This window comes from Oncorhynchus masou, chromosome 5, assembly GCF_036934945.1.
Source record: "Oncorhynchus masou masou isolate Uvic2021 chromosome 5, UVic_Omas_1.1, whole genome shotgun sequence".
NCBI classification, from domain to species: Eukaryota; Metazoa; Chordata; class Actinopteri; order Salmoniformes; family Salmonidae; genus Oncorhynchus; species Oncorhynchus masou.
The window spans coordinates 56,587,129-56,610,826 of NC_088216.1; the positions used below are offsets into that span (position 1 = coordinate 56,587,129).

The 23,698-nt window shown below is 43.9% G+C and overlaps 1 protein-coding gene across 4 annotated transcripts in view; it reads right to left on the bottom strand.

Annotated features, from left to right (window-relative positions):
• Nucleotides 1-125: 125 nt before the first annotated feature.
• Nucleotides 126-23,698, bottom strand: part of LOC135539919 (disco-interacting protein 2 homolog B-A-like) — a 106,624-nt gene continuing 83,051 nt past the window's right edge. For 2 of the 4 annotated variants that reach the window (XM_064966177.1, XM_064966174.1), the window contains exons 15-39: nt 23,588-23,681; nt 23,367-23,486; nt 20,003-20,117; nt 17,551-17,690; nt 16,990-17,126; nt 16,479-16,559; nt 16,266-16,393; nt 15,300-15,414; nt 14,959-15,160; nt 14,686-14,798; nt 14,278-14,301; nt 13,295-13,375; nt 13,061-13,184; nt 12,867-12,988; nt 11,053-11,164; nt 8,802-8,911; nt 8,417-8,547; nt 8,149-8,317; nt 7,904-8,074; nt 7,444-7,505; nt 7,289-7,346; nt 7,095-7,169; nt 6,725-6,899; nt 6,419-6,542; nt 126-6,235 (exon numbers count right to left, since the gene is read on the bottom strand). In XM_064966177.1, the coding sequence (XP_064822249.1) occupies nt 5,983-6,235; nt 6,419-6,542; nt 6,725-6,899; nt 7,095-7,169; nt 7,289-7,346; nt 7,444-7,505; nt 7,904-8,074; nt 8,149-8,317; nt 8,417-8,547; nt 8,802-8,911; nt 11,053-11,164; nt 12,867-12,988; nt 13,061-13,184; nt 13,295-13,375; nt 14,278-14,301; nt 14,686-14,798; nt 14,959-15,160; nt 15,300-15,414; nt 16,266-16,393; nt 16,479-16,559; nt 16,990-17,126; nt 17,551-17,690; nt 20,003-20,117; nt 23,367-23,486; nt 23,588-23,681 (3,036 nt within the window). In that variant the 3' untranslated portion in view covers nt 126-5,982. The remainder of the gene's footprint in view (nt 6,236-6,418; nt 6,543-6,724; nt 6,900-7,094; nt 7,170-7,288; nt 7,347-7,443; nt 7,506-7,903; nt 8,075-8,148; nt 8,318-8,416; nt 8,548-8,801; nt 8,912-11,052; nt 11,165-12,866; nt 12,989-13,060; nt 13,185-13,294; nt 13,376-14,277; nt 14,302-14,685; nt 14,799-14,958; nt 15,161-15,299; nt 15,415-16,265; nt 16,394-16,478; nt 16,560-16,989; nt 17,127-17,550; nt 17,691-20,002; nt 20,118-23,366; nt 23,487-23,587; nt 23,682-23,698) is intronic. The other 2 variants (XM_064966178.1, XM_064966176.1) reach the window with 1 other exon arrangement.

Genomic DNA, 23,698 nt, shown 5'->3' on the forward strand with positions numbered 1-23,698 from the left:
AAAGCAAAAAACGCCTCCCACGTTTGAACATACACAAGAGACACCCACATCAAAGCAAGCCTCCAAAACCCAAATCTTGTTCTCAGTCACATTTCCTAATGATGCGGATTGAAACCGAGGCTAAATCAGGAAGAACAGCCCCGCCTTTAATTGAGATTATTATTAACCAAATAATTTATATACACAGCATACCAAGAGTGCATACACAAAATATTGATTGAACAACTCAGATGAGATATGTGCAGTGCTATATGTACAATACCACACATCAAATTGAAGTCCTCTTTGTGTAAATTTATTACAAAATGTATAAGCAACATGAATTTCCCCCTGGCTGTGTAAACATTGGGGTTAAACTGCACGGCCATTGATTGCATAGTGTCAAAAAGTATTTTGGAAAGAGCCGAGAGAAGAGGAAGCCCTTAATGACCTCCCAGTGGTAGATTAATTGCAGTTAGTAGTAATGACAAGCAAAAACATACACAACATGGGGAGAATTATCCACTCGGTTGTCAGAGTAGCCAACTATTGTTCCCTGAAATGTCCACCCCCCCCCCCCCCAAAAAAAACGATCCCTTTTGTGCTTGAATCTGATGCCGATGTGTGCTTGGTCTCTGTGTCATGCAGACAGACATTCCATGGTGAACTTGGAACTTTAATTAAAATGTAGGATATGGCGCTATAACTTGTCACTGCTATAGTTTTTCGGAATAGATAGGGTTAAATCATACGGTAAACTTCTCATCGCTCTAAACATTGTGATTGAACAGCATAAGGGGGGCAATTATTTAACTCACATCTCTGGTCCAGAAACTTCCCATTATGTTCTTATTCATATTTTACAACAAAATTGAACGCAAACTTTTAAGCTGTAGTGTTGAACATGACTGAATGTTACATATAGACAAACCCCATTCACACATTTAAGATGGAGGGGGATTGAAAATAACAAAACAACAAACTATTTACGCATAGACATGTTAGACAATAATAATGAATAGTTCATCATGGACTCCTACACCACTGCAAGGAGAAAAAAATGTTATTTTGAGGATCACTAAAACCTTACAGACAGGAAGGAGCATACAATATAATAATAACGTGAAAACTTCTAAAGGTTACAGTAAATTATAAACTTTTCTCCCCGAGTGCTAAACATTGTGTGTGGAGAGGAGAGGAACATAATAAAACCTAAACAGGTGGATGTTGTTCTCCGGTTTCAATAAAATACTACCTTCTTGATTCCAACAATACGATTGGCTCAGGTGTGCAATTGAAGTTTACAGGGGAAAATAAAAACAGGTTCCAGTGATTTAAAGTAGAATATGATTACATTTTCAAACCTGACCACTATGATAGTGGCCAATGTATAATTACATTAAATATGACAGTCCTACTTTTGCAAATTGGGGCCCTGAAAGTCCTTTTCATATGCAAAATGTTGCATTGCCAAATTCTCTCGCTCACATTCTTCAATCACTCAGCTTTGGACACTCACTGAAAAGTACACTCCGTCTAATCAAATTGATCAGTGGTTCATACAAAAAATAAGAGCTTTCTTTACTATGCCACAAAATAGTCATTATAATGGTTTCATCGTTCTCCCCAAGTTCATAACATCAAACTAATCTCTGGTTGGGCCCGGAGTTATGGCTGTGTACAAATCCCTGACAACCTTATTCATGGTGGCGTGGTTTTCAAGGTCCTTCGAGCTTGATGTGACTTGACCAGGGAAAACTCCTGGCACTATTAGCTGGTTCCTTTCTGCTAACCCCTAGTGAACTTGGATTCCTCAAAAATGATTCCTCACAATTAATATGCTCCTTGAACATGAGGAATGTGCATAATTAGATAATCAAAAATAGACACGTGCAAGATCAGTGTTAAGATCTTGAATTCACTAGTCTTTACCATTACATTTAAAAAAAAATCTTATGTACAATAATCTGTCGCCACCATTTGTTCACAACTAGGTTAGCTTTCCAGAAAACTATCAGGTGAGAGATAAATAGATTTTTTTTTTTTTTTTTACATTTATACATACAATTTTAAAATAATATCTATACAGTGAAATACAGTATATCTAAAATACAGAGGCCTTGATGGGTACAGTACAGTAAATGGCCTCCATGTTATACTCCAAACATCCCTTTGGATATCAAATCAGGATTATCACTCCAATAACACAAAGTTATGAAATGGAAGAACAGCAATGGACAAAAACAAAACATGTATGGGCAAAGTTTTATAAGGCAAGAAGTAATCTTAATTCAAGAAAGTTGAGAATGTGTTCCATTTCTTATTTAGCCTTTTCAAGCAATAAACCTGTGATGCAAGTACAGCCAATGATGACTGACTGACGTAATTTCCTCTACTGCTTCTGATTGGTCTATCTAATGTGTGTTCATTAGTGTTATAATATGCCTTTACACATCCTTCATAAACCCCTGCCTTCAAAGTGCACAGATACGTCACTGCAGGGTGAAGCAAGCACAAGCATTTAGAATAAGTTAAAAATAATTTTAAAAAACAATTTAAAAAAACAAGGACTGGGTAAGACCTGGAAAGCTTGGGGAGGAAAGCCAGTAAGAATAGAGTAAGATGAATGTCTTTAGTACATACTGTATCACTCAACCCCAGGAAATTATGTCCCCAGAGACAGGAAGTCCTCATCTATTTGGCCCCTCGCAATACCTTCCAGATGATTGGATCTTGGAGGAGTGGGGAGAGAGGTAAGATTGACTTCAGCACCTTAATACTCCCTGACACTGTGCAAATAGAGGGCCAGTCAGGCTGTTGAGGTGTTGTGTGATTGGGCAAGAGGGCCGTAGAGGGTGTGGCAAGAGTAGATTTCTCTTCCCTTCCAGTTGAAAGCTGTGTTTGGTGTAGACACTGACTCTGTCCGGGTGGATATATATAAATATAACACTAAATAAATATATATCTCATTCCTAAATCATGGGCATTAATATGGAGTTGGTCCCCCTTTTGCTGCTATAACAGCCTTCACTCGTATGGGAAGGCTTTCCATTAGATGTTGGAACATTGCTGCGGGGACTTGCTTCCATTCAACCACAAGAACATTTGTGAGGTCAGGCACTGATGTTGGACGATTAGGCCTGGCTCACAGTCGGTGTTCCAATTTATCCCAAAGGTGTTCAATGGGGTTGAGGTCAGGGCTCTGTGCAGGCCAGTCAAGTTCTTCCACACCAATCTCCACAAATCATTTCTGTATGGACCTCGCCTTTGTGCACAGGGGTATTGTCATGCTGAAACAGGAAAGGGTCTTCCCCAAACTGTTACCACAACATTGGAAGCATAGAATCATCTAGAATGTTATTGTATGATGTAGCGTTAAGATTTCCCTTCCCTGAAACTAAGGGGCCGAGCCCGAACCATGAACAACAGCCCCAAACCATTATTCCTCCACCAAACTCTTCAGTTGGCACTATGCATTGGGGCAGCTTGCGTTCTCCTGGCATTTGCCAAACCCAGAATCGTCCGTCGGACTGCCAGATGGTGAAGTGTGATTCATCACTCCAGAGAACGAGTTTCCACTGCTCTAGACTCCAATGGAGGTGAGCTTTACACCACTCCAGCCACCGCTTGGCATTGCGCATGGTGATCTTAGGCTTGTGTGCGGCTGCTCGGCCATGGAAACCTATTTCATGAAGCTCCGGACGAACAGTTCTTGTCCCAATGTTACTTCCAGAGACAGTTTGGAACTCTATAGTGAGTGTTGCAAACGACGACAGGCAATGTTTATGCGCTACCCATTTCAGCAGTCCTGTTCTGTGAGCTTGTGTGGCCAACCACTTGCAGCTGAGCCATTGTTGCTCCTAGACATTTCCAATTCACAATAACAGCACGTACTGTTGACGAATGTGACAAACTGACTTGTTGGAAAGGTGGCATCCTCTGACGGTGCCATGTTGAAAGTCACTGAGCTTTTCAGTAAGGCCATTCTACTGCCAATGTTTCTCTATGGAGATTGCCTGGCTGTGTGCTCAATTTTATACACCTGTCAGCAACGGGTTTGGCTGAAATAGCTGAATCCACTAATTTGAAGGGGTGTCCACATACTTTTGTGTGTGTGTATGTGTATATACAGTGCCAGATAAAAGATTGGAGACACCTACTCATTCAAGGGTTTGTCTTTATTTTTACTATTTTCTACATTGTAGAATAATAGTGAAGACATACAAACTATGAAATAACACATATGGAATCATGGAGTAACCAAAAAAGTGTTAAACAAATAAAAATATATTTTGTATTTCAGATTCTTCAAAGTAGCCACCCTTTGCCTTGATGACAGCTTTGCACACTCATGGTATTCTCTTAACCAGCTTCACCTGGAATGCTTTTCCAACCGTCTTGAAGGAGTTCCCACATATGCTGAGCACTTGATGGCTGCGTTTCTTTCCCTCTGCGGTCCAACTCATCCCAAACTATCTCAACTGGGTTGATGTCGGGTGATTGTGGAGGCCAGGTCATTTGATGCAGAACTCAATCGCTCTCCTTCTTGGTCAAATAGCCTTTGCACAGCCTGGAGGTGTGTTGGGTCATTGTCCTGTTGAAAAACAAATGATAGTCCCACTAAGCTCAAACCAGATGGGATGACTTATCGCTGCAGAATGCTGTGGTAGCCATGCTGGTTAAGTGTCCTTTGAATTGTAAATAAATCAGTGTCACCAGCAAAGCACCCCCACACCATTACACCTCCTCCTCCATAGTTCACGGTGGGAACCACGCATGCGGAGATCCTCCGTTCACCTGCCCTGCGTCTCACAAAGACATGGTGGTTGGAACCAAAAATCTCCAAGCACACATTTCCACCGGTCTAATGTCCATTGCTTGTGTTTCTTGGCCCAATCAAGTCTCTTCTTATTATTGGTGTCCTTTAGTAGTGGTTTCTTTGCAGCAATTCGACCATGACGTCCTGATTCACCCAGTCTCCAGTTGATGTTGATATGTGTCTGTTACTTGAACTCTGTGAACCATTTATTTGTGCTGAAATCTGAGGTGCAATTAACTCTATTGAACTTATACTCTGCAGCAGAGATAACTCTGGGTCTTCCTTTCCTGTGGCGGTTACTCATGAGAGCCTGTTTCATCATAGCGCTTGACGTTTTTTGCGACTGCACAATTTTCCGTATTGACTAACCTTTATGTCTTAAAAAGTAATGATGGAATGTCATTTGTCTTTGCTTAATTGAGCTCTTACATTTACATTTACATTTAAGTCATTTAGCAGACGCTCTTATCCAGAGCGACTTACTCTTCTTGCCATAATATGTACTTGGTCTTTTACAAATAGAGCCATCTTCTGTATACCATCCCTACCTTGTCACAACACAAGTGACTGGCTGAAATGCACTATTAAGGAAAGAAATTCCACAAATTAACAAGGCAACACCTGTTAATTGAAATGCATTCCAAGTGACAACCTCATGAAGCTGGTTGAGATAATGCCAGGAGTGTGTAAAGCTGCCAGGAGTGTGTAAAGCTGTCATGAAGGCAAAGGGTGGCTACTTTGAAGAATCTCAAATCTCAAATATATTTTTGGTTTGTTTAACACTTTTTGGGTTACTACATGATTCCATATGTGTTATTTCATAGTTTTGATGTCTTCACTATTATTCTACAATGTATAAAATTGTAAAAAGTAGGTGTGTCCAAACTTTTGACTGGTACTGTGTATATATACAGTGTACATCTCAAAACACAACAGTGCCTCTTGAAATCCAACAGACCTGGAATGCAAAAGACCTAAGATTTGAACCACATGCACCCCAAAAAGGGCTGTGTCAATACAGTGCAATAAAGTGCAGCCAACCCCCTCCTACTGCCCATTGTGGTACCATGCATTTTCTGTCTATGGAGCAGGTTGGTCCAAACTACTTTCTTCCCAACCCCCACTCCAAGAGCCGGAATCTTTTCCACCATACGATGATCTGCCCAGCCCATCCACCTGGCCTCTCACATATTATATGCCACGTAGATGGGGTCCAGTTGGTCAGCCAGGAAGGAGTCCCGGAGGTGCATGCGCTGTTTCTCTCCCCTGGAGTTGATGGGTATGACCCCTGGGTCCACGATGACCACCACACCCACGATAAGATGGTGCTCCTCTAGCACCACATTGGTGACCAGGGGCACCAGGTCCAGGGCATCCTGCTCTGAGCCACACAGCTCAGCCACCACCACTAGTAGGTTGGTCCACGTGAACACCGCACTGCATGGGACACATATGAAAAAGGGGTTATATTAAAATCAAATGTCAGACAAAGATGCAGTACACTCGTGTGCACGTACACACACAAACACTAAGAAATCTCTTAATCTCCCTCCAATTATGAAAACAGATAAACCAATTGGACAATAAGTAAGGTTTCCTGGGACCCTCCAGTGTTCAGACCTCTCTGCGATGCTGCGGTGAGCCCGGGACACAGATATCTCGATGTCGATGGGGTGGTAGCGCAGTCCCCTAAGCTCCAGAGTCTCATCCAGGGAACCCACCACAAACAGGGCGTCATGACGATCTGACCACAGAGAGGAAATATGTTGAATACTGGGAATGTTGGGATAGTTCATTTAGCCCTAATCAGATCCCTAGTATGTCTCCCTTTTCATGTTAGCCATTAGTGTTAGCCTCCATAGCCCTCCCCTTTTATATTAGCCATTAGCGTTAGCTTCCATATCCCTGACGTGCCCAGCCACTCACGCCCAGCGGCATCCAGTAGTTCAGTCCTCTTGACGAAGCCCAGGTAGCCAGTCCTGGCCCACAGGGTCGTCGGGTCTCCAAAGCTCAGCTTGGTGTTAAAGTGGTCGGCCTGCAGGCTCTCCTCTCCATAGATGGTATAGTAGCCACTGGCACTGTGAGGGCTGTTGATCCAGATCTGACAGAGACAGAGAGCAGAGTAGGGGACAATGTACAGTTAAGGATGGTATAGGAGAGTAATATATGAGGAGAATTGTTGTTTATTGACAGGGATATGCGTTTTTCCTAATTATACCCTTCTTATTGCCCATCTTTTTATCAATGCCACATGTTGACATTTTCAATCTAATATTAGTATTCTCTCTCCCCTCACCTCCCCTAGATGGGAATCTCCTAGAGGTCCTCTGGTCTCTGGGTTCACAATGATCACCCTGACTCCTGGTAAGATCTAAAGAAAGTGATAGAGTAGAGAGACTGATGGTGAACAACAAACTCCCACAACAACTCATCATGTATCTGAATACAAAAGGGAAATTAATGTGTGTGGATCCATCAGGGGAGACTTACTTTTCCAGACTCCATCAAAGGGAGACTCTGAGGGGCCCCTCTCTCCACCAGCCTCACCCTGAGACAGAAAGTGAAAGCACATTGTGATGGTGAACTCAATATTGTAAAAACAAAAATATCCTCAGCGTCAAAGCTGCTCACACATATGTTCTCACCTGTCATGGCGGAGGGACTTCATGTCCACATACACAGTGGAGGGGTCCGGTCCAGTGGTTCCCTGAGAAACACACAGAAAACTTGACTGAAAACTCGGATACACATCCACTGTACACGGATCAGTCCTTGAGGAGACATACAGTGAGGTCCTGCTGTACTAACTGCCCTGGCAGACAACCCTCAGAGTCCTCTATTTACATGTGACTCTTCTATTATGTACAGTTAACAGAAGGCTTTAGCCTCCAGTTCAGGGAGACACTGGTTAGCGCATCAACCAACATGAGTCAAGGTTCAGCCACAAATCATAGGAACATTGGCCATGGCTGTCAAAACATTCATGTTTTCCTTTAGCCATTAATAAAAGTCTATCTTTCCAAACAAGTGAGTTATGCTTCCATCTTATACAATTCCCTGTTGCCTAGTAACTCCTCACAGAACTGATTCTAGCTGGTTGAATACCTGCATGCAAATGGCCAGGTTGACCCTGGATCCAAAGGCTGTGCTGACAGCGCGGGGGGAGAGGCCCAGGTCCTTAAACAGCTTGGAGAATGACATGGTGAGGGCCAGACGAGGACGCTCCTCTGCTATCACCACACAGCTCCTCACACATGACAGATTCAGCCCCCGCGCCTGGAGGGAAAGAGAGAAGGAGAGTTAGCGTGTGCTTGTGCGTGTGTGTGTGTGTGTATATGTATTGTACTCACTTTGAGTATCTCTGTCTGCGTGCCTATCCCCTTGGTGCAGAGCTCCATGACAGAGTAGGAGCAGAAGGTGTCTCTGATGCGGTACTGGCTCAGGGTGCTCAGCCACAGGGGCAGACAGCTCTCCAACTCCATAGGAGGGATTAGGATGGACTGGTGGCCCGAGTACACACTACACACAGGAAACAAGAGAAGGTGTGTGTTCAGTATGTGTGTAAGCGAGAGAGATAAAGATACCCTGTATGTGTGTGTGTGTGTGTGTGTGTGTTACCTTGCGAGGCACCACAGTACGAAGCCCAAGCCACAATAAGGGTCCAGGCAGATGGCTATTTGGCGTGAGGAGTAGAGCTCACACTGTAGCTTGATGGAGCGACACAGAGCACTGACTGCAGAATGGGAGATCTGATGGCCAGAGACACACAGCCAATCACACACACATCACAATGAAACAACCAATAAGAGAAGCAGAATCAACCACTAAAGCCATGGTTATGGCTACCGCCATTGGCCCACTGTAAAGCAGATGAGCAAAATGGGCCGTTGGCTACTGACTTTGCCAATGGCAGGCTGCTTATGGGCTACCATAGGTTTACAAACTATCTGGGGCTGTTTTAGAGTATTGAGACCCAACGGTAGCCTCCTGTAGATGACCTTACCTTGACCCCAGTGAGCATACCCGTGGTGGACACACTGAAGTCCAGATAGGCGATCATCTCTGCCGTGGGGGGCTTGTAGATTGTGGGGGGTCTATGGCGAGGGAGGTCATCTGGAAGAAGGGAACATGCACAACAAGGTTGAGCTTCTCTGGCTCAGGTTATATATGTTTTGTAACTTCCATGGCAGGGGTTCTCAAAGTGGGGTGTGGAATCTGAATGAATGAAATATTCTTATTAAATACTTTTTTCTTTACATAGTTGAATGTGCTGACAACAAAATCACACAAATTATCAATGGAAATCAAATTTATCAACCCATGGAGGTCTGGATTTGGAGTCACATTCAAAATTAAAATGGAAAACCACACTACAGGCTGATCCAACTTTGATGTAATGTCCTTAAAACAAGTCAAAATGAGGCTCAGTAGTGTGTGTGGCCTCCACGTGCCTGTATGACCTCCCTACAATGTCTGGGCATGGTCCTGATGAGGTGGCGGATGGTTTCCTGACGGATCTCCTCCCAGACCTGGACTAAAGCATCCGCCAACTCCTGGACAGTCTGTGGTGCAACGTGGCGTTGGTGGATGGAGCGAGACATGATGTCCCAGATGTGGTCAATTGGATTCAGGTCTGGGGAACGGGCAGGCCAGTCCATAGCATCAATGCCTTCCTCTTGCAGGAACTGCAGACCACTCCAGCCACATGAGGTCTAGCATTGTCTTGCATTAGGAGGAAACCAGGGCCAACCGCACCAGCATATAGTCTCACAAGGGGTCTGAGGATCTCATCTGGGTACCTAATGGCAGTCAGGCTACCTCTGGCAAGCACATGGAGGGCTATGCGGCCCCCCAAAGACATGCCACCCCACACCATGACTGACCCACCGCCAAACCAGTCATGCTGGAGGATGTTGCAGGCAGCAGAATGTTCTCCACGGCGTCTCCAGACTGTCACGTCTGTCACGTGCTCAGTGTGAACCTGCTTTCATCTGTGAAGAGCACAGGGCGCCAGTGGCGAATTTGCCAATCCTTGTGTTCTCTGGCAAATGCCGAACATCCTGTTGGGCTGTAAGCACAACCCCCACCTGTGGATGTCGGGCCCTCATACCACCCTCATGGAGTCTGTTTCTGACCGTTTGAGCAGACACATGCACATTTGTGTCCTGCTGGAGGTCATTTTGCAGGGCTCTGGCAGTGCTCCTCCTGTTCCTCCTTGCACATAGGCGGAGGTAGCGGTCCTGCTGCTGGGTTGTTGCCCTCCTACGGCCTCCTCCACGTCTCCTGATGTACTGGCCTGTCTCCTGGTAGTGCCTCCATGCTCTGGACGCTACGCTGACAGACACAGCAAACCTTCTTGCCACAGCTCGCATTGATGTGCCATCCTGGATGAGCTGCACTACCCGAGCCACTTGTGTGTGTTGTAGACTCAGTCTCATGCTACCACTAGAGTGAAAGCACCGCCAGCATTCAAAAGTGACCAAAACATCAGCCAGGAAGCATAGGAACTGAGAAGTGGTCTGTGGTCACCACCTGCAGAACCACTCCTTTATTGGGGGTGTCTTGCTAATTGCCTATAATTTCCACCTGTTGTCTATTCCATTTGCACAACAGCATGTGAAACTTACTGGCAATCAGTGTTGCTTCCTAAGTGGACAGTTTGATTTCACAGAAGTGTGATTGACTTGGAGTTACATTGTGTTGTTTAAGTGTTCCCTTTATTTTTTTGAGCAGTATGCATGCATACATGCATACATGCATACATGCATACATACACACACACACCTTTTTTTAAATAGATTAAACTAATTTTGTCCAAGGGATCTGTGGAATAAGTTTAGAGGGTATAATACAATACAATATAATTAATATACCATATATTTTCTTAAACCTGGGCATCACGTGCCTGGGAAGCTCACAGTGATATTGGTATCCACAGTAGTCCACCAATTATCAACTTTTCAACTCAATACTTTACATAAATGCACTGTAATTTAAATTTTAAACAGCAAAGTTCACTCTCTGCCTCATGGCAAAATGTGTAGAATTGCAGGAAATTTGCAAAAAAATGCTCTGTTCCATCCGAGGGCCTGAGACTTGGTCAATCTGGCCATGCACTGCCAAAGTCATAGTACAACTCATTATATGCTATTTTTATCTCACTCAAGTTGTGTTCTGAATATGAGGGTGTGAATTTGCTACCCCAAAAGGGGTCCCCGGGACCAAAAAGTTTAAGAACCCCTGGTCTTTGGTACCTGTGTCTATGATTGTCGGCCATGTTTTAATGTTCAGAGTGGCAGCAGCCTCTTTAGAGCGTAGGATCCTCATGAGGTTCTGAGTGGTAAGGATACAGGCAGCTTTACTGACCTGGGGACAGACAGAGGCACCACAAACAACATGTTAGTTTGTCTACCTTTCCAAAATAATTACACTCAAACACTATGCTCATAAGAAAGCACCCATCCTCATACACTGACTTGATCAAAAGATAGCACATACAGTTGAAGTCGGAAGTTTAAATACACTTAGGTTAGAGTCTCCACAAATATCTTGTTAACAAACTATAGTTTTGGCAAGTCAGTTAGGACATCTACTTTGTGCATGACACAAGTACTTTTTCCAACAATTGATTACAGACAGATTATTTCACTTATAATTCACTGTATCACAATTCCAGTGGGTCAGAAGTTTACCTATACTAAGTTGACTGTGCCTTTAAAAAACTTGGAAAATTCCAGAAAATGATGTCATGGCTTTAGAAGCTTCTGATGGGCTAATTAACATTATTTGAGTCAATTGGAAGTGTACCTGTGGATGTATTTCAAGACCTACCTTCAAACGTAGTGCCTCTTTGCTTGACATAATGGAAAAATCAAAAGAAATCAGCCAAGAACTCAGAAAACAAGTCTGGTTCATCCTTGGGAGCAATTTCCAAATGCTTGAAGGTACCACGTTCATCTGTACAAACAATAGTATGCACGTATAAATACCATGGGACCACGCAGCTGTCATACCACTCAGTAAGGAGACGCGTTTTGGTGCGAAAAATGCAATCCAATCCCAGAACAGCAGCAAAGGTCCATGTGAAGATGCTGGAGGAAACCGTTACAAAAGTATCTATATCCACAGTAAAACAAGTCCTATATCGACATAACATGAAAGGCCGCTGAGCAAGGAAGAAGCCACTGCTCCAAAACCGCCATAAAAAAGCCAGACTACGGTTTGCAACTGCACATGGGAATAAAGATCGTACTTTTTGGAGAAATGTCCTCTGGTCTGATGAAACAAAAATAGAACTGTTTGGCCACAATGACCATTGTTATGTTTGGAGGAAAAAGGGGGAGGATTGCAAGCAGAAGAACACCATCCCAACCGTGAAACCCTGATCATGTTGTGGGGGTGCTTTGCTGCAGGAGGGACTGGTGTACTTCACAAAATAGATGGCATCTTGAGGAAGGGAAATTATGTGGATGTATTGAAGCAACATCTCAAGACATCAGTCAGGAAGTTAAAGCTTGGTCACAAATGAGTCTTCCAAATGGACAATGACCCCAAGCATACTTCACAAGTTGTGGCAAACCGGCTTAAGGACAGCAAAGTCAAGGTAGCCCTGACCTCATTCCTAGAAAATTTGTGGGCAGAACTGAAAAAGCGTGTGCGAGCAAGGAGGCCTACAAACCTGACTCAGTTACACCAGCTCTGTCAGGAGGAATGGGCCACAATTCACCCAACTTATTGTGAGAAGCTTGTGGAAGGCTCCCGAAAATGTTTGACCCAAGTTAAACAATTTAAAGGCAATGCTAACAAATACTAATTGAGTGTATGTAAACTTCTGACCCACTGGGAATGTGATGAAAGAAATAAAAGCTGAAATAAATCATTCTCTCTAATATTATTCTGACATTTCACATTCTGAAAATAAAGTGGTTATCCTAACTGACCTAAGGCAGGGAATTTTTACTAGGATTAAATGTCAGGAATTGTGAAAAACTGAGTTTAAATGTATTTGGCTAAGTTGTATGTAAACTTCTGACTTCAACTGTATACACACAAACACACACACACTTACGTCGATGATCATGCGGACAGTGGGAAGTGTGGCTGCCAGGTTCTGTGGATGAGGAGGTCTGACAGTGACAGGAACACAGCCAGCGTACAGACAGCCATAGAAGGAGGCTATCAGGTCAATACCTAGAGAGAGAGACCGACTGTAACTCTATGTCATCCTCAACAGAGTCTGACGGACAGACCGAAAGGACTCACCAGGAGGGTAGAGCAGCACCACGTTGTCCCCGGTGTTGATGCTGCCTTTTTCTGTGAGCGCCGCTGCAATCTTCTCTGCCCTCTTATGCAGCTGCACACATGTTGCTGTGGATACCGCTACCCCCTGAAGCACAGGAGTTAGAGAGGGTAGGGGTAACTGGGCACAACTGTATATGGGGGGTTCTGTTTACTGTAATTCGTGTGAGAGTGAGTCTATAAGAGTGAGAGTGCTACCTTTGCATTGAGCAGCACATAGAGACAGTGGTCTGGGTCAGTCTGTGCCCTCCACTGTAGAGCCTCGGACAGGAACTGGTGCTGAGGAGAGAAAAGAGATGGTCAAAGATCATTACATAGCAATCGTAACAATATGCATATCAATTGTATATCAACATGAGGGGAAAAAATATCTATTGATATCAACACTAAATAACTATAAATAAATCTAATAGGAGTTGTATTTTGCTGATGGGACAAACCTGACAGAACTTGAATTTCATCAAGTTAATTCCCTTAAGTTACAGTAAGTCTAAGGACATGAAGATGGCCAATACAGGTGCACTGCAGTAAATAGCCCTGAAGCCAAAATGTCCTCCGTTGGTAGCTTTTCTACCAGGAGGAAGGCAACTGTCACTCCCATTGGCAAAATATCAAGAAAATTGTCAATTTACACCATGCAGCATTAGCCAAACTACTCCTTAAAATAATGAAAAACTGATTTAAGTTGTAGCTAATAGCAATTATGGGGAGAAATCAATTGGGGAAAAACAGCAAAGCACATGAAGAGCAGATGTGCATGTTTGGATCTCGGGAAGATGGCTTGCAGGGCCTTCCTTGGAGTCCAAACAATTCTGCAGACGAGCAAGGCCTGTGTGTGTAATGTTTTGAACATTCAGGAGATGATGGGAGCCAATGGAAGGCATGGGGCATAAGGTGACATTAAGAGATGCCATGACAGACTGTCCCCATAACTGTGCTGTGATGCAGAAGGAAAATAAATGGCATAATACATTAGCACGTGTAGATTCAGAGCATCAATTCTGACACCATGCAAGATCTCACATCTTTCCAGAACTTAGCGATGCATCCATAGAATTATTTGCGTGTGCAACTGAAAAATAACCCCATTCACATTGAGCGCGTCACTGTACAGCACATTGCAGACAGAAGCAATGGAAGAACCAGGGTGTGGTGGGTAGGGAGGGGGCAGTAGCTCTTACCATCATAGTAGGCCACATACGGAGCTATGTAATGTTACATCCAGAGAGAGACGAGTGCATTGGGACAGAAGAAAGAACGCATCATGTTGCTCACATGGTTTACCAGCTATCTTGTCCGGTCTAACTACCCAACAAGCAAACACTTACTGGACCAATGGTGGCAAAGAGGCAGCACATCACTGCAGGCAAGCCCATATTGGACCGCTGTCTGCAACCAATATGGCGGCAGACCAACAGCGCACCGAACGTGACTATCCAGCAGTAGGCATGCCATTGTTTGTAGTGTTGGCTACAAACAATGGCCAGGTTAGTAGTACCAACAACTGCTATAGTCCCTACCATGCTATCTATGGGCCAACGTGCATGTGGGTCCTTTCTAACTGATGATGATGAGAGAGGTGGTCCTACCTTCCTGATCAGGTCCTGGTCCTCGATCATGCCCAGATCCCTGCCTGCTGCCTGGGCTATCCTCTTTCCTGCTACCAGGTTCCCCACCATGATGGAGGCTGGACCCACACCCACTAAAGAAAGAAAGAAAGAAAAAGAGCGAGATGGAGAGATAAAGAGAGATGCATTTTCACAATATTCACAATAAAGTCCCTAGCTCAAAAGTCATGGCCACTGTAAGCCAACCAGTTGCCAAGTTTTGCTCTATGATCCCCTGAGCTGAGCCTACTGTACCTGGCTGTTTCTGCCGTGGTTTGGGGAGGTTGGTGACACAGGTATGGGGGCACATGAGGATGTTACAGGGGTGCAGGTTGCCGTCCAGGAAGTGCTGCTTGGTTTCGAAGATGTGGATCCCTCCCAGGTGGGTCTTGGGTAATGTGTTGGCAGGCACCAGGGCGAGGCAGTACAAACCCACCTGGTGAATACTGTCAATGGCCTGGACAGTGGACACACACACACACACAACACCCCTCAATTAGACAACTTCTCTAATCAAGTGTTTAGAGTATATTGAAAACTGTGGTGTTAATTTTGGAATGTACCAAGAAAGAGGTGTTTGTAGGGGGGTTAGCTACCTGCAGTACTCGGCTCATCCACTGGAAGCTGTCCTCCTCACTGGCATCTGGCCTCTGCTCTGCCACAACCACTATCCTCTCATCATAGAACACTGTCACAGAGAACACCGCAATCCTGACACACACACGCACGCACACAATTAGAATGTCTGCAAAGATCCATAGTCACACACATAGACTATATAGTCACACACATAAACTGTATATATACACATCCACACATAAAGCAGAGAACACTGCAATTCCTACACACACAAAACTGCTCTGGATAACAAGCATTTTCACAGCTTGAGATTCTCTTTTCGGAGCCAATACACCCCCACATCCCACACAGAAACATGCTGTATACACACACACTCATATTGGAGTGCACTATGGGCCTGCAGTGCTCCCTAATAACCACCAGATGACAGTGGTGATACACAACAAACAAAGCTTAATGCCATAGACTGCAACGTTGCATCTGTGACATTATGGAGTCTGTGACAGCATGAGCAGCGACATTGAGGCTATCTTCGGTTTAAAGTAGTCCATTTTCTTTAGATAAAAAAAGTGGAAAGCTAATATTGGTGACTTACTGCCACCTGCAGTGCTGGAGTCTTGAACCAAATCTTGTGTGTCATTCATTTATTGTGGCCACTGGATGATGTCATATAGCTTAAAGCCATTTACAAACTTGGCAAACCAATTTGAAGATGACATATTTTGATCATTGGCTGATCGCTCCCAACCCATAGGAATCCCCACCCAGTTGACTACTTTAAACTGGTGGAAGCCCTCAATGGCAATGTCCATGCAAAAACAGGTTATATCCAAGTAATGATCTCTATACATCTCTATGCTCAATCCCCAATATAACTGACTCACAGTGAGCACAGACAGCACAGACCTCATCCACTGTCCCTTCAAAGACATGCTGACACATGCGCACACACACACAAGTGCATGCACACACACAGTACTCACCTCCCACGATACACAGTCTTGACAGGCTCCACGGCCAGTGCTGTGGCCACCAAGTCATCAGCGTTGTGTCTCCTCCCACTCACCATCAGCAGGCCTTCGTTCTTCCCCACCACAAATATCAGACTGCCCTGTAGAAGGGTTAGACACAGCATTCAATACACACTGCACGTGAATATGGACACACGCACACAGTCACAAGACAGTCTTACTTACGGGTCCTACGAAGCCTAGGAGTCCAGATCTCACAAAAGGGATCTCTCCAATAGGAGCACCAAGAGCATTGACAGGAATCACCTGGAGAGAAAGAGACAGACAGAAAGAGAGAAAGAGACAGACAGAAAGAGACAGACAGAAAGAGAGAAAGAGACAGAAAGAGAGAAAGAGACAGACAGACAGACAGACAGACAGAAAGAGAGAAAGAGAAAGAGACAGACAGAAAGAGAGAAAGAGAGAAAGAGACAGACAGAAAGAGAGAAAGAGACAGACAGAAAGAGAGAAAGAGACAGACAGAAAGAGAGAAAGAGACAGACAGACAGACAGAAAGAGAGACAGAGACAGACAGACATTTTAGACATTTTAACATGTCTAATGGAAAACGTGTTGGTAAGCATATTGAATGTTCAGAGTTTGATGTGTCTGACCAGGTCCTGACCAGGTGTCTGACCATGTTCCCCCATACAGTACGTAACACATAAGGGGGAATCGAATGGTTGTGAGTCCGTACCTCAAAGGTGTTCTTGGTGACTCCTGGTAGGCCATAGTACATGTTGCCTCCTGCACGAGAGTTCACCACGATCTCCCCTATCTCATCTGTCTTACAGAGCTGAGGAGGCCCTTCAGGCTTCACTATACACATCAGAGCTATAGACACAGAGAATCAGAGTCAGGCTTCACTGTATACATCAGAGACAGAAACACAGTCAGCTGCACAGATAAATACATGTACAGGAATAATAACGCACATACAATTACAGAAACCAACTTACACATAAATAAACAAATATAATAATAATAGTAATATATGCCATTTAGAAGACACTTTCGTCCAAAGTGACTTACAGTCATCCGTGCATACGGGTGGCCCCAAGAACAAACATATTCATAATTAAAAATGGACCTGCAGTGGAGGTGATTTGGAATCATACTCTTGTGAGTAGTTTCTATAGCCCTGCATGAGACTTGTACGCTAATTACACACATACACATGGATTTCACTCCTGATATCATTCTCAAGTGAGATCCTCCATTTCTCTCTCTCTTCTATACTGTGCATCCCCCTCCTCACCTCCAGGCATCACATGACCCACATCCTGCACGGTGAGGGCAGAGTTTTTGTCCTCTGTGTTGACCCTGATGACCCCGTGACTCAGACCCCCCATGGAGAGGATAGCCCTGGCTGGGAGAGGCGTCCCCGGCACCCCCGGCCTGCACACAGAAAGGTACAGGAGAGGACAGGGATTTTACACTAAATACAGAAACACTCCCGAAAGACAGTCCTTGTATCCGTAGAAAAATTCAATTATTGAAGGTGCATTATGTAACTTTCATTTCATTACATTTTTCCAGAGGTAAATCAGGGTACTACAAACACATGTGTTTGTCAATTACTTTAAGGAGCAGTTCTCTCTCTGTGGGTCGAACCCCAAGTTCTGGAAAATGGTTAAAGACCTGGAGAATAAACCCTCCTCCTCACAGCTTCCCGTGTCCCTTAATGTTGATGATGTGGTTGTTACTGACAATAAGCGTATGGCTGAGCTCTTTAAAATCACCACTTCATTAAGTCAGGATTCCTATTTGACTCAGCCATGCCTCCTTGCCCGTCCAACATTTCCTCATCTCCCACCCCTTCTAATGTGACTATCCCCGATGCTTCTCCCTCTTTCTCCCCTGCCCCGCTACAAAGTTTCTCCCTGCAGGCAGTCACTGAGTCCGAAGTGCTAAAGGAGCTCCTTAAACTTGACCCCAAAAAAACATCTGGGTCAGATGGTTTAAACACTTTCTTCTTATAGGCCTATTTCTATTTTGCTTTTGATATGGTAGACCATTCCATTCTTTACATCAACAACGTAGCTCAGGCAGGAGGAAGCTCACTCATCCATTTATATATGCAGATGATACTGTCTTATACTCAAAGATTTCTTAGTGTCCAACAAGCTTTCTCTACCCTTAAGCTTGTTCTGAACACCTCCAAAATAAAGGTCATGTGGTTTGGTAAGAAGAATGCCCCTCTTCCCACATGTGTCATTACTACCTCTGAGGGTTTAGAGCTTGACCTCATACAAAGACTTGGGAGTATGGCTAGACGGTGCACTGTCCTTCTCTCAGCACATATCAAAGCTGCAGGCAAAAGTTAAATCTAGGCTTGGTTTCCTCTATCTGTAAGGTATGCGGAACTGGCTGCAGGGAAGTCAGGCGCAGGAGAGCAGAATTAGGTAGCAAATGGAGCCCTTTATTTACGCCGAACAGACACACGGCACTAAGAACAATAAACAAATATGGGTTGACATAACCCGGTGCAAACCAGTCTGACGTACACATACACAACAAACAATTCCCCCACCCTCACCTCCAGGCACGGGGGGGAACAGAGGGTTAAATACACGTCAAATAATGAGGGAATGTAAACCAGGTGTGCGGGAAAACAAGACAAATTGAAAATGGAAAATGAAAAGTGGACCGGCTATGGCTAGAAGACCGGTGACATCGACCACCGAATGCCGCCCGAACAAGGAGAGGAACCGACTTCGGCGGAAGTCGTGACACTATCCTAATCGCTCCTCTTTCACTCCAGCTACCAAACTAGCCCTGATTCAGATTACCATCCTACCCATGCTAGATTACAGAGACATCATTTATTGATCGGCAGGTAAGGGTGCTCTCGAGTGGCTAGATGTTCTTTTCCATTCTGCCATCAGATTTTCCACCAATGCTCCTTATAGGACACATCACTGAACTCTATACTCCTTTGTAAACTGGTAATCTCTGTAAACCTGCCGCAAGACCCACTGGTTGATGCTTATTTATAAAACCCTTTTAGGCCTCACTCCCCCATATCTGAGATATCTACTGCAGCCCTCATTCTCCACATACAACACCCATTCTGCCAGTCACATTCTGTTAAAGGTCCCCATAAGCGCACACATCCCTGGGTCGCTCCTCTTTTCAGTTCACTGCAGCTAGAGACTGGAATGAGCTGCAACAAGCACTCTAACTGGACAGTTTTATATCAATCTCTTCATTCAAAGACTCAATCATGGACACCTTTACTGACAGTTGTGGCTGCTTTGTATGATGTATTGTTGTCTCTACCTTCTTGACCTTTGTGCTGTTGACTTTGCCCAATAATGTTTGTACCATGTTTTTGTGCTGCTACCATGTTGTGTTGCTACCATGTTGTTGTCATGTTGTGTTGCTACCATGCTGTGTTGTCATGTTTTACTGCCTTGTTATGTTGTTGTCTTAGGTCTTTCTTTATGTAGTGTTGTGTCTCTTGTTGTGATGTGTGTTTTGTCCTATATTTATATTGTATTTATTTTTTAAATCCCAGGCCCACGTCCCCGCAGGAGGCCTTTTGCCTTTTAGTAGGCCGTCATTATAAATAAGAATATGTTCTTAAGTGACTTGCCTAGATAAATAAAGGTTAAGTAAATACAAATAAATAAATACAATTTGGCCAAGTAGCAAAACAAAACACAAACTTTTACTTTCGCTAAGCAGACGGATTCAGCCCATCCTACCTGCGGATGGCCACTGTCATGGCCTCAGGGGAGGTGGCACAGGGACAGATGACCTCTGGCTTCAGCCCGTGGATCTGGAACACATTGAGGAAGGCATCGCAGGACGACACCGACCCTTAGGGAGAGACAAAGACAGAGAGAGAGAGACAACAATCTCACAACACTGACCATTTTTGGAGGGTATCCATTTTAACCATACAGGGCTTTGTTTATCACTTGCAATTGTCCTATTTGCTGTATGTCAGCCCCACTGACTGCCTGGAAGGTGCAATCCCACTAAGCATTTACCGACAGCAATGTTTTTGGGTCCTGTCCAGACTGGACCAAATCTGAACCAATCATAGACGTCTATGTTTGGTTCAGATTTTGTCCGGTCTAGACCAGCCTTGATTTCAACATCCACTGACGTCCAGACTGGCCTTTATTTGGCCCAAACATAGTCGTCTATAATTGGTTCAGCTTTGGTCCACTCCTGACATCTACAGTGCCTTCGGAAAGTTTTCAGACCCCTTGACTTTTTCCACATTCTGTTAGGTTAGCCTTATTCTAAAATGTACTTTAAAAAATGCTTTCCTCATCAATCTACACAAAATACCCCATAATGACAAAGCACAAACAGGTTTTTAGGAATAGTTGCTAATTTATTAAAAATAAAAACTGAAATATGACATTTACATAAGTATTCAGACCAGTACTTTGTTGAAGCACCTTTGGCAGCGATTACAGTCTCGACCCTTCTTTGGTATGACGCTACAAGCTTGGCACACCTGTACTTGGGGAGTTTCTCCCAATCTTCTCTGCAGATCCTATCAAGTTCTGTCAGGTTGGAAAGGGAGCGTTGCTGCACAGCTATTTTCAGGTCTCTACAGAGACGTTCAATTGAGTTCAAGTCCGGGCTCTGGCTGGGCCACTCAAGGACATTCAGAGACTTGTCCCGAAGCCATTCCTGTGTTGTCTTGCCTGTGTGCTTAGGGTCGTTGTCCTGTTGGAAGGTGAACCTTCGCCCCAGTCTGATCTCTCTGTACTTTGCTCCGTTCATCTTTGCCTAGATCCTGACGAGTCTCCCAGTCCCTGCCACTGAAAAACATCCCCACAGCATGATGCTGCCAGCACCAAGCTTTTTTATTTATTTATTTTACCTTTATTTAACCAGGCAAGTCAGTTAAGAACAAATTCTTATTTTCAATGACGGCCTAGGAACAGTGGGTTAACTGCCTGTTCAGGGACAGAACGACAGATTTTGTACCTTGTCAGCTCGGGGATTTGAACTTGCAACCTTTCGGGTTACTAGTCCAATGCTCTAACACTAGCTTCACTGTATGGATGGTGTCAGGTTTCCTAGACGTGACGCTTGGCATTCAGGCCAAAGTGTTCAATCTTGGTTTCATCAGACCAGAGAATCTTGTTTCTCATGGTCTGAGAGTCTTTAGGTGCCTTTTGGCAAACTCCAATCGGGCTGTCATGTGCCTTTTACTGAGAAGTGGCTTCCGTCTGGTCACTCTACCATAAAAGCCTGATTGGTGGAGTGCTGCAAAGATGGTTGTCTTTCGGGAAGGTTCTCCTATCTCCACAGAGGAACTCTAGAGCTCTGTCAGAGTGACCATAGGGTTCTTGGTCACCTCCCTGATGAAGACCCTTGTCCCGTGATTGCTCAGTTTGGCTGGGCGGCCAGCTGTAGGAAGAGTCTTGGTGGTTTCAAACTCTTTCTATTTGAGAATGATGGAGGCCACTGTGCTTTTGGGGACCTTCAATGCTGCAGATATGTTTTGGTACCCTTTTCCAGATCTGGGCCTCGACAAAATCCTGTCTCGGAGCTCTACGGACAATTTCTTCGACCTCATGGTTTGGTTTTTGCTCTGACATGCACTGTCAACTGTGGGAACTTATATAGACAGTTGTGTGCCTTTCCCAAATAATGTCCAATCGATTGAATTTAAAACAGGCGGACTCCAATCAAGTTGTAAAAACATCTGAATGATGATTAATGGAAACAGGATGCACCTGAGCTCAATTTGAGTCACATAGCAAAGGGTCTGAATACTTAAGTAAATAAGGTGTTTCTGTGTACATTTGCAAAACATTACTAGAAAACTGTTTTCACTTTGTAGTTATGGGGTAATATGTGTAGATTGCTAAGGAATTTGTATTTATTTTATCCATTTTAGAATAAGGCTGTAATGTAACAAAATTTGGAAAAAGTCAAGGGGTCTGAATACTTTCCGAAGGCACTATGTTTCACAATTTTGGACAGCACAGTACAGCACAGCAGAGTACAGTACATTACAGTATAGTACACAGTATAGTCAAGAAAAGTAGAATATAGTACAGTACAATACAGTAGAGCACAGTAGAGTACTGTAGTGTACTGTATTCTCCCCTACTTTATTCTAATGTAATATACTCTAATGAACTAAACTTTACTCTACTGTCTAATCTACTAAATAAACGTTTTCCTGTAGTGCACTCTACTGTGCTCTATTGTACAAATCGGTGCCGTACTGTACTGAGGTTCAAACTTGTGAAACATAGCCTAAACGTCTATTATTAGTACAGTTTTGGATCTGGTCTACACCGACCAAATGTGTACTTGTTTGGGGGTGGGGCTAATTCGCATAATACCCAGCATGCTACATTATACATAAAAACTATATAATTTACATTTTGGTTATTCAGCAGATGATCTTATCCAGAACCACCTACAGTCAATGCATTCAACTTAAGTAGATAAACAACAATATATCACAGTCATAGCAAGAAAGGTTTTTTACTGAGAATGTTATTGTAGTTGAAGTTGTCTGTTGGTTTATTACGTAGGTTGAATTAGATTGAACATAATTGCTGTCAGGTACAAAACTTTTGAAAAACCTAACATACCTAATGCTACAGCTGAAAGAAATACTAAATATTCTGTTGCAATCTTCAGTTGGCTCCTTTTTCCTATAGTAAGAGCCTTGAAAAAGTATTATTGTGATACAATGCTTACTTCATTGAGAATGTATGTGCAGTTGACATTTTACCATACAATCAACGTCTGAATTTTTTTGTATTTTTAACATCTGTAAATTAAGTATTTTCAATGTCCGGAAAGTACATATTTTTGACTGCCAGAAAATAAGACTTCTCACCTTTCATTCAACACCTACAACGCACCCGATTTCAACATCCGGAAAATAAGCATTTTCTGACATATGGAAAATAAGTATTTTCACCTTTCATTCAGTACCTAAAATGCAAAATAACTTTTAAAGTCTTTTCAAGGTCATTTTGCTTACTGGGATGCAGACCAGTTCCAAACATGTCTGCCATCTGTGGTTCCAGTGTGGCTTCCACACATTTCCCTGCATGGACTACATTTCACACTCACAGGGGTTGGCTCCATCAGCGACAATGAGCATGCGCAGTGATGCCAGGCTGGTGTCCCTCTGTTCCCTGTGTGCCATCATGGCCCAGTGCAGGTCACGACACTTCACCAAGGCAACGCGCGCTATGGGGGGAGAGGAGGAACAAATGAGTACATGAACATCACAGTGTTCTCATGGTCACACGGAGAGAGAGAGGGTGTGGAGGTGTGGGTGGTGTAACTACCTTTATGTATGTGGACCCTCTGAACCCAGGAGAGAGGGCAAGCCTTCATCACAGCGTAGGGCACACTGATAGTGTGGATCCTGTTCATTACACTCTGAAAGAACAACAAAA